At 37.0% G+C, this 11,454-nt stretch overlaps 1 protein-coding gene across 9 annotated transcripts in view; it reads left to right on the forward strand.

Moving 5' to 3' along the window:
* The window catches only part of ATE1 (arginyltransferase 1), a 123,302-nt gene extending 112,734 nt beyond the window's left edge, over positions 1-10,568 (forward strand). For all 9 annotated transcript variants that reach the window (XM_076009738.1, XM_020280739.2, XM_020280738.2 and 6 more), the window contains one exon: positions 6,805-10,568. In XM_076009738.1, coding sequence (XP_075865853.1) covers positions 6,805-6,983 — 179 coding nt within the window. In that variant the 3' untranslated portion in view covers positions 6,984-10,568. The remainder of the gene's footprint in view (positions 1-6,804) is intronic.
* Positions 10,569-11,454: the final 886 nt, after the last annotated feature.

An 11,454-nucleotide genomic window follows, 5' to 3' on the forward strand; every position in this document is an offset into this window, starting at 1 on the left:
AGTTGGATGGGGTGTGGGAGGTCAGGGAAAGCTTCTTGGATGATGTAGTCTAAGTTAAGATGTAAACAGGGGAAGGAACACAAGTAAATGCTCCAGGCAGAGAGAAGAGCGTATTCAGAAGGCCTGGTAGCAAAGAGTGCAGCTAGAATTTAGAGTGGGGGCAGGGGGAGAGATGCTGCTGGTTATTGAAGGTTTCTGTAAATCATAAGGAGTTTAGATTTTTCTCCTGAAAGTGATGGAAGGCCGTGAAGAGGTTTTAAGCACTGGAACACAGCAGCAGATTTGTCATTTCTACTCCACCTGTGGAGAATGAACGCGAGTTGGTTAATGCCAGAGGTAGGGAGACCAGGCAGAAGGGTTGTGTGTGCAGTGATCTAAGCAGAAGATGACTGTGGCCTGGTCTAGGGTGGTAACAATGAGTGGTGGAGAGGAAATGGGTGGATGCAACAGATATTTAGGAGGTAGAACCCACAGAACTGGGTGGCTACTTGTGCGTAGCGAGGGTAACGGAGAGAGAGTTGTCAAGAGAGTCATGTAGGTTGGGACACAAACTGAGTTAATGCTGACTTTATTTCTGAAATGAGAAACTTGGAAGGAAGGGCAGATACTGCAGAAAAGAAGAATGGTGAGTTCAGTTCTGGACATGTTGAATTAAAGGTGTTTTTGAGACATCTCATAGAGGTGTCAAGGAGGCAGTTGGACTTGCAGGACTGAAAATCTAATGAAAGGTCTGGGAAGGAGCCACAGGTGTGGGAGGCACAGTCCATGGATGGAGACTCAAGAGTGAATGAGATTATTGCCTGCTGCAGAGGAGAGCCCTGGCTCCAGCCTGTAGTGGCTGAGCAGAGGAAGAGCTCCACTAGAGGCCAGAGAGGTAAGAGGAGGCCAAGATATTGTGGGCTCCAGAAAGCCACAGGGAGCATTTTCAAGAAGCAGGAGGCCAGTAGCAGTGGCAGAGTCTGCTGAGAGGACCTGAGAAGGAAGCATCCTTTGACAGTCTTGACCAGGCGTCCTCAAACTATGGCCCGCGGGCCACATGCGGGTATTCTTGCCCATTTGTTTTTTTACTTCAAAATAAGGTATATGCAGTGTGCATAGGAATTTGTTCATAGTTTTTTGTTTTTGTTTTTTTGTTTTTTTGAGACAGAGTGTCACTTTGTTGCCCAGGCTAGAGTGAGTGCCGTGGCGTCAGCCTGTGACGCCTTTTCTGTTCCCATTGAAGTAGGTGCTGGTGAGGCGGGAAGTAGCAGGAGAAGAGATTGGAGCGGTGTGTTAAGTCGCTGCCTTGAATGGAAGCTGGAGAGCGCCTTGCCTTGCTTGCCAGACCTGCTTGAGACTGTGATAAAATCCATGCAGATGTGATGCCGCTGTGGCAGCCTGGCTGCTGCCGTTGTATTGCTCCAGAGTTGGGAGCTTGTCAGGCCATTGCAGTGGAAGGGCCGGAATTTAAGGCTTTTGACAAATGGTTGAATTTGGAATGGATCTGAATTCAGTTAGGAAGGATCTGAAGAGAAGATGAGTGTAACAGGATGTCATAGGAAGTGTCAAGGGATTGGAGGTCTCTGAGAACTAGGGGAGTTGAATAACTGATCAAGCTGGAAAGGTGAGAAATGGTGCTCCAAGAGTGTCTGATTTTGCTATTAATATTTCAGGGGTATGACAAGCCATGGCTATGGCATTGGAAACCTAATGGAGAATTAACATGAAGGTCATTGAAACAGCCAAGACAGCATCTACATTGTCAGGAGATTTTTATTTCTTGGTGTCATTTAGATGGAAGAGTAATGATATCCTATATGAAGCTCCTTTTTATTTACCAAATAGTTCTAATGCTGTTAACTCTTAATGAACATTAAGTGCCTCCTTTGTATCAATATATTATAGAGAATAAATGGAATACAATTTTTTGGGAAAAGATAATTTTGTGTTGGTAATGATCCTTAGGGCATCTATCTTGTTTTAACTACATCTTGCAGAAAGGAATAGATTTTATATCTCAACCCAGTATATATGTATAGGTATAACAATGAAACCAAAGTTTCATAAAATACTATTTATCCTCATTAAATACGATGCACCCGTTTTCATTGTTATTCTATTAAAAAGAAAATGGCTGTTTTGACCCAGTAAATTGATTTTATAACCCACTAATAGATCTCAGCCTGCAGTTTGAAAGACACTGGTTTATCTCAACTTTCAAAGACATATGTTAGATTTCCATATTTGTGGGTGTGCAGGTATTAACTGTTAAATGTGAAATTTTTGGTGCCCATGAGCATCTTTCCTATTAGCAGGAAAGATGATTCCAAGGTTCCTTCAATTTTAGATATTAGTATTCAGTTCATTAAAGTAACATCAGTTTCTTCTTTAAAGGTTTAAATGCAAATTATAAATCTTATTTTTAATGTAGAAGTCCTGCAGATATTAGCAGTTATTTTAAAGGGGCTTTTGAATAATGTTTGCATTTGTAAAATGCTAATTAAATTTCTTTAAATATTTTACGCTTCTTTTATAAATTTCATGTATTCCATTTTTCTCTTAATTCAATTATCTGACACAGTATTCTTATAAACCTAGTAAATTACATTTATAGACACAATAAACCTAAAAATTTTTACTTAGCTTGAACTCACAAGTCTAAATCAATTATTTAATTATGCATTTCCTATTGAAGTCACAAATAGGAAAAATTAGTGTTTACATGGAAAATGTTTAGGCGTCCACTAAACAAATACTGGAACTAAAAAGTGAATTTTAGCGGGTGTACAGGACATAAAGTTAATATACAAAAGTCAATTGTATTTTTACATAACAGCAAACAGAAAGGTTTTTTTTAAAATTCTGCTTATAAAAATATAAAAGGACAAACAGCACTTAGAAAACATTTATCAAAAGGCATGCAAGACCACTACACTGGAAGCTACAAAGCATTGCTCAGAGAGCTGAACAATGGAAGGAGTTACCACGTGCAGGACCAAAGACTCACTGTTGCTACGATGACAAATAAAGTTATGAGAGTGACTTTTCTGGGCTTTTCTTGTTCATTGCTAATAGGCCCTTGTTTCTCAATTCTAGTGATACTAATAACTGAAATATAAATTTTGCACATGGTTTGCATTTTGTGCATTTTATTCTTGTGTAGACACACATATAAGCTTTGGGTAAGAAATGTCACTTGTAAATTGGTGATACTCCAAATTGGTTCTTTCCTTCCTCTTCTACAGTAGATTTAGACTTAGGACTGTAGCACAGATTTTCATGTTCTTATAGAGAATCTACTATCAATGTTAATCAAGATTTTAATATTTTACTGGGGTCTAATGTAGTTTTATTGATCAAGTGCATAAAAAGATTACGTTCTCAACTAGATATTTAACTGAAAACTTTCCAAAGCTAAACAAAATTCTGTTCTGTAATATCATACAATATCATTGTTTATCATCTATGTTCTACAAACTACACAATTTATTTTAAAAATAACTCTTTGCTTTTGTTTTCTTTGCAGTGTAACTAGCTTTGTCTGCCAAGTGTCTTGTTTGTTCAGATATATCTGCCTTTTAGAAAGATGTGACCTTTTAGGTTTATACTTGGACAAACTCTGGACTGAAGCACAGTGTTCATTTATTTTGTTACGTAGTCAAAGATGCATTTGAGTGTGGTAGGGAAATTTTAAATAAATACATTTCAGTTTTTTCTCTCTTCATTTCTTTTTCGGTCACTTTATTGTAAATTGCACAGATAATTTCTATGACCAGGCAACAGCAGAGAAGTTTATTTAATATAAGAATCCTAACCTTAATGTCAAGAACTTTGAGTTCCATTTTCACATTTAGATCCAAGTTAAGTTCCCTTAGTAAAGAAGAAGTTTTCTATCTCTTCCAGATCATAAGTTGTGAAGTGTGACAATTGCTTTAAAAAATGTAATGAAAGTGTTCTGTAGAGCTCTGTAATACTTACTACTAGTGTTATTTGAACGTCCTCATTGGCATTTTTCTCACCTGCCGTCTTTACCAGCCTTATAAATCCAGAGGGAATGATTGCTCATATGGGAGCTTTGATCTTCATTTTAAAGGAATGCAATATAATTTCTCAAACCTTCAAGTTAAACCAAGAAAACTTTTTCCAAGTTAATGACATGGCTTAATTTTCGGACCTTGGCCTGTGCAGACTTTGAAGTTAGAGAGTGTTGGGAGGAGGGGAGATTACATACTATGATATACTGACTAATGTAAATATGTATATTTGAACTAGTTTACTAAATTTGCATAGTCCCTGTTGTTTAAAATAATGCATTCAAAAACGTTGCATGCAGTTCAGTGAACTGTATTTTTTATCTCTTTTTTTTTTAACACATTGAATGCCACACTAGAAAAAAATTTTTTTTCCTTAGGACTACAGTGTTTTATTATGAAAAAGAATAAAAACCTCAAAAACAAAATGATCCTTTCTAATTTAGTGAAAAATTTGTTGCTTGTTTTCTGTGTGTGAGTTATATGCAACTTGAAATGTAGTTCACGTGGCTCCTAAGGTAGAGACGTGTGAGTTACATATGCTTCACAAGGCCCCCGGCTCAAAACTGGTGTGAGTTAAATACAACTCACATGGCAGTTAATGTGTTAAAAGCATCCTGTTCAAAAATCCATTGTTGTAAATCCTTTGATAAAACAAAGGCTCTTTTGAAATACAACTAGTCAACCGCTATGTTATAATGTCATTCTTAAAATTAGGGTTTTTGAAGCTGGCTACCGTAGTATTATGAGCCCATAATCTCAGTTACTCAGGAGGCTTATGCAGGAGGGTTTGCTTGAGCCCAGGAGTTCAAGACAGCGTCTGGGCAACATAGCAAGATCTTATCTTCCCCCCACCCCCCAAATTAGGGTTTTTGAACATGTTTTCTTAAAATACTCAAACTGCATTTAAGACAGCAAGAAAAATAAAAGAAACCATTGAGTTCATTTCCATGTTTTGAATTTGCTGTGGTACTAGGGCTTGCTTTTGGAACGTAGTCCTGGCTTTAAACTACAAATTACAGCCATTTCTTTAGTAAGTACTCGCTTTTGAAAGTATTTTTGAGAACAAATAGTGCTTTAAAATTGTGATTTTTCAAGCAGTATGCATAGATGAAAAAAGTGCTTTGTAGTACTGCTTTATTTGTTCTTAGTCACAATACTTTTGTTTTTCAAAACAAATTAAAGGAATAGTTGAGATTTTAAAAAGTAATTAACAGAAACACATTTGGATTAAAAGGGCTACTGCTGTATAATATAGGGCCTTCTGATTCTGTGGTTTTGTGTTGCTGTCAGGTAATAGGTTCAAGACTTGTGAAGAAATGACTGGGAAGTAGGAGGAGTTCTTAAAGGTTTGTTTTAAACCTTGGAAAGCTGAACCTTTATGGTCTTATGAATAAATCATGTAGCAGCACATTGTAAAGATAAAGACTCAGTTTCTGTGTCAAAATCTGTCAGAACTGAAAGGAGACACAGGAGAGAGTCCCAGGATTGGCCTGGAACAAAACAGTTTCTTTTACTGCCATTATTGACTTGGTTACTGGTTAGTTGGCTTATTTGATGACAAGAATGGAGTTTTAATATTCTTAAGATAGTGCCCCCTACACCTTTTCATAGTTAAAGACATTTTGCTTCAAAGTATATGTGAAAAATGCGATGTAATGAAATGAAAACCCAGAGCATTAGGTCATTTTGGGGAGATTTGAATCAGCAGGTAACAAATGGATTCCATTATAAGCAATTGTGAACTAATGAAAGCACAGCGGAAGCTCTGAAGTTCTACACGAAACATTCCACTGGACTGGTTACACAAAAGTGGGGTGGGAAAGTCTAATAAAGACGAAAGCAAACACTCGTTCTCCATTGATGGGCATTCAGGTTGTTCCCAGTTTTTCAGTGTTAGAGAATTACTGTAAACATCCTCATACATACGTAAAAATGTGTGGGTGTTTTTCTCTAGGACAGTGGTTCTCAGTCTACTCCTAAGAAAACACTGATGCTCAGGTTCTGTTCAGACCTGTGTTTAAATCAGGACCTGGGGGGGAGGGATCCAGGTTTTAATGTTTTTAAAAAGCTCCTCAGATGATTCCAATATATAATTGGTCTTGAGAACCACTGTTGTACCATGGCTCTTAGGAGTGGACTTGCTGAGTCAATGATAAAAACATTGTGAATTTTAGTAGCTATTATAACATTATTCTCTGTATTAGTGAGGATTAGTAGCAACTGCCAATAATAGAAGCCGAAAATAAATATGGCTTAAACAAGATAGTTTATTTTTTATGTAACTGTCTAAATATGGGCACCTCAGGGCTGCTATGGCAATTTTGTTCCATGAAGTCTTCAATTGCCCAGGTTCCTTCCAGCATTTGTTTTTGCTGAACTAAAGGTAAGCTCCCAAGGTAGAAGATAGGGCTCCTGCCATGACATTCCCGTTCTAGACAGCAGGGTGAGAAACAGGCCGCCTTCTGGGTGACCTGTGTGTCCTGATAAAAATTAAAGGTGCTTTTAATGGGAGAAGAGGAGGACTGACAGTGGCAGCCACCAGCAGTCTCTGCCACGTCTTCCACGAAAGCTGTAGGACTCTGCGCTCCTACCCAAGAACACAAGTGCCTGTTGCCCAGACCTGGTCAGTCAGAACCTGGCAGTCAGCCAAAAGCTTTAGTGAACATACTGATCAAAGAGGACATCTTAATACATACTTTTTATATTTCAAATTAAAATTTTTTTTAAATTAGGAAATGAAAAGTAATTTGATATGTGACTTTTTTTTAACCAGTATTTTTTGTTGTTGCAGTGGATGAAGGTCGCTGTAAGGAGCCTGACCGGTTGCAGGTGTTTCACAAGAAAGCCATCATGCCTTACGGTGTTTATAAGAAACACCAGAAGGACCCAGGCGAGGAGGCCACTGTGCTGCAGTACGCAAGCCTGGTGGGGCAGACGTGTTCCGAAAGGATGCTGCTGTTCAGAAACTGAGCCGAGTGTGGGTCTCCCAGCGCGGTGCTCCCCGAGGGTGCTCCCCGAGTCACCGATCTGTGGCATGGTACACGCCCAGCACCCTGGGGGAAATAGTGTGACCGGCCACAAATTAGACTTTTTTATTTTGACTATCCTATGGCTTTTAAAAAATATTTTGTGGCAATGTATTCGTGAGAATCTCATGGTTACTATAGAGATGTAAAACTGTTACGACCTGGCCCCACCGTTGGGGTTTATCATTTTAGAGGATTGTTTCTGGTACAAGATAGGCTAAACTTATCGTTAATATCTTGGAAAGCAAAATTAAGAAGTGAATCTAGGTAATTTAATCGCAGTTGTGCTTATTTTGTTCTGTTACACAAATTAAAACAGACTATATCCTCAGACCCATTTAAAACACATGGCTGTGCTAGAAAACCTTAAGTATGGGGACAGTGTAAAGTCTGTTTCATCACTTAGAAGATACATCTTCTCCAGAGAACAAAACGATGTTACTCAATGCTCAATATTAAGTTGCTGCCAAATGTTCTATTATGTAGCTTAATAGAGAACTCGAAGAAGAAAATATAAACATTAAGAAAAGGATCTTGTGTTCGCATCAGGTGTCCATTTGTTCAGGACAGTCCTGTTCACATCTGTTGTTTTGGCATAATTTTTTCCCCTGGAATAATTGTTATTAGTGCTCTCTTTTACTCTCAAAAGCATCCCAAATTTGGACAATAAAATATATAATTACTCTAGTTATATATTATTTGCTTTATTTCTAAAAAGAAAAATGTTGGCTCCTGCTTTGATCTAAGCCTCATCCAAAGGAAATAGGAACTAATTTTTCATTCCTTAGAATTTGGGACACTTATCTTTGGTTATTGATGAAAATTAGTTAATATCTGACTGCTTTCATAGTTGTGCCCCGAATCACATTTACGTAGGAACCATCTTGACCTCTGTGTTCCAGGATGAGGGGTGGGTGGAACAATGCATCCCTGCCCATTGATTTGAGAGTCAGCGAGTAGATGCTGCCCTTGGCGATTCAAAAACCAGGCCAGGCTAGCCGCTCTGTCCCTCTCGCTGTCTCTCAGTGAGCCCTTTGCTCATGCAGAGAGTGTCTGCTGTCACGGTGGCAGGCACCATGCCAGGTACAAGGAGGAGAATGAGACACGTCAGTTCTCAGCTCCAGTCAAGTTGTCTTGGAAACAGGATGAAGAACAGAGGAGGGTTCTTTTCCTGTGCACTTTTCTCAGCTGATCCCCTCTTCTGCTGCCAGCCGCTTGGCTACCAAGCCCTTCTCAGTCCCTGTTTTGCCCATTTTTCTGTTTTCTATTGATTGAGCTTTTTAAAAGCTATATTATAAAACTTAGTAGTTTGAATCTTTGAAAAGTTTTAAACTATTCTTTAAAGTGCATTGAATTTCAATTAAACATTTAGAAAATAGCCTTCAGCTAGCTAGAATAAAAAGAAGGATCATAAAACAGTGGTTTTAAAAATCAAATGTCTACAAATTCAAAGTCCAAGTCAACTGTTTTTCTTCATTCTGTGTGTGTGTGTGTGTGTGACACCTGCTGTGTGCTGGGCACTTTGCTAACTGGGACAAAGTCGTGAGCAGAGCCATTTTCTCTAATTATAAAGATTTTACATTCTTCTGGAATTTCTGACCTTCAAAATGGTCTCCTAAGGGCATTTAAGAAACTTTTTCTTGGAGCTTCCCTAAGACTATATAGAACTTTTTTTTCCTTATTCCTCTAAAACGAAGGTAGTTTCATTTTAGGATTTTTTGAATTACAAAAGTGATACTGTAAGCAATTAAAACTTTAAGTATAAATAAGAAAGTAAAAATAATTTAAAATCCTACCATACTGAGAGAAAGAAAAAAAGAACTATTATATATACACATACATAATAGAATTTTAATATAAATAGAATTATGCTCTACTTGCTGTTTTCCTCAACAGTAAATTATAGACATATCTGAAATTTGAAAGAAATTTCAAAATAAGATTTCAGAAAATGTGGTAAGTAATCTCAGTATTATTAAAATAGGTAGGGTAGGCTCAGTGCTTGGTTCCCTTGGCATTTGGATGTCCACGTTGATGTCCTCAGCTGCATCACATCCTACTTTCATCCTTGTGGGTAGCTTGTAGCACGGCATTCATAAAGATCACAACTCTTGAGTATCAGATGAAGAGAAAACTTGAATCTAATGTCTTACCACAACTCTGGTTTCTTCCTGCAGAATCCATTTTGGATTCCTTCACAGGAAAATGATTTATCATCCCCGTCTGTGAGCCGTTGTGCCGTCCCCGGAATTCTAGGTTGGCTCCAGTGAAGCTTCAGAGTGACTTGGGCAGGGAGATTCTTCAGCTCAGTTGCTGCGTTCATGCATGTGGTTTTTTTGAGAATAGCGTATTGATCCCGGTAGCCAAAGTGTCTTCAAAGGACACTTACTATTTGGAGACCTAAGTGGATATCACTAGTGGGCTAGAAAAGAACAATCAAAAAAAAAGTGACCCAATTCTGTTAGTTGACAAGCAGTCTGGTAGACAGATACGATTTTATGTTAATGGCTTTCATCTAAAGAAAGACACCTGAGAATCTTTCAAAAGACAGTTTATATCTTTTTAAGTCAGGACGCTTTGCGTTTGCAATCTTAGTGTTGTGTCCTCTTCTGATTTCAAATAAATTCACACCTACCTTTCTCTCTTGGGTGCAAAGATATAATTTTGATTTTCTATGCTACCATTTTTATTTATTCAGGTCTATGAGATTTGTGTTATTTTTTAAATGTAATCTGAGCACTTTTTTTATATTTTAAAAGATAGAAGCTATTATCAGATAAATATATTCATTTGATTAAAATTATTTAGATAAGAAATTATTACTGTTTATGTTCGCTTTCAAATGGCTTATCCTGTTTTTATCCATTTTGCCAATAGTTATGTGTGGTTTCTTAACATGTCAGAATCTATTATGTAAAAGAATCTTTTCAGATTTCTGGAGAGTATATATTTGATTTTCTAGACATTGTATGATTTCAGTATGAATAAAGATGAGAAAAAATATAATGGACAGTTAGCTAAAATGTATTGTTAACTTAAAGAGGTCAGGCATGGTGGCTCATGCTTATAATCCTAGTACTCTAGGAGGCCAAGGCGGGAGGCTTGATTGAGCTCAGGAGTTTGAGACCAGCCTGAGCAAGAGTGAGATACTGTGTGTACCAAAAAATAGAAAAAAATTAGCCAGGGGTGATGTGCATCTGTAGTCTCATTTACTTGGGAGGCTGAGGCAGAAGGATCGCTTGAGCCCAGGAGTTTGAGGTTGCTGTGAGCTAGGATGACGCCACTGCACTCTAGCCAGGGTGTCAGAGCGACACTCGGTCTCAAAAAGAAAGAAAGAAAGAGATGATGTGGAAACAGTTGGGAAAAGTTTGAAGTTATTCAAGTATATATTCTTTTCCAAAAGAAAACCAATGACAATAAGGCAAAACAAGTTGGATTGCATGTGATGTTTTTTGTTTTTGTATGTTCTTTTTGAATAATCCATTTGATAAAACTTGAATGGAAAAAAATAAAGCTGTTTTTATCTGCAGTGGCTCTTGCTGGTCATTACTTAAAAGACATGTTTTCATCTTTTAAATTCTTGAATACATTTCACCTGCAGTGAACATGTAGAAAACAGTGGTAAAGCATTGGCTATATGAATCATAAAATTTAATTTTCAGTAATTGGTGTTCTAGACCATTTGGTTCCCTAAATCAACGTGTGGTTGATTCCTTTCTCGGAAATAGAGGAAAATAATTCTCACTCTAAGCAAAAAGTCTGGATTTTTGCAAGATAAATTAGAGAATAGACATATTTTTTACCCAAAAAGATTGAAAATAGGACTTAAGTAGCAAACTCAAATATAATTTCTCTTACAAAGTTTTGTTTACAGAGACATTTTGAAAAATATCTCTTAAAGTGTGCTTTAATTGTTGATAATAGTTCACCATATATTTATGGAATACATTTACTAGTGTTTTATCATTTTACAATGAAGTGGATCATGGTAGGTTGTGATAAATTGAATCCTATTTCGGAGTGATTTAAATATTACAGAATGTAAATATCTTTATTTTTCTTATTGGAAATGGACAGTGGGTTCATCAGAAAATATTTAGACAATATAGGAAAGAATACTGATGAAAATAAAAACCACTTTTAATCCCATCACTGACTACTGCTACTGACTGCCATTCACATTTGGTATTTTTCCTTTCAAATTTTTTTCTGCCTACACATATGTGTATGTCTTGTTTCTAAAGAAAAATGGAATCATACTATATATTTTTTCATCTATTTAATATATCATGAACATCTTAATATAATGTGAACATGAAAATAAATGAGGAAGAACATAATCTTTTTCATGCCTGCATAATATTCAACTGTATCCATAATATTTGGAAAAGAGCACTTAGACTCTGGCCCCTTCT

The sequence above is a fragment of the Microcebus murinus genome, chromosome 14, assembly GCF_040939455.1.
Source record: "Microcebus murinus isolate Inina chromosome 14, M.murinus_Inina_mat1.0, whole genome shotgun sequence".
Lineage (NCBI taxonomy): Eukaryota > Metazoa > Chordata > Mammalia > Primates > Cheirogaleidae > Microcebus > Microcebus murinus.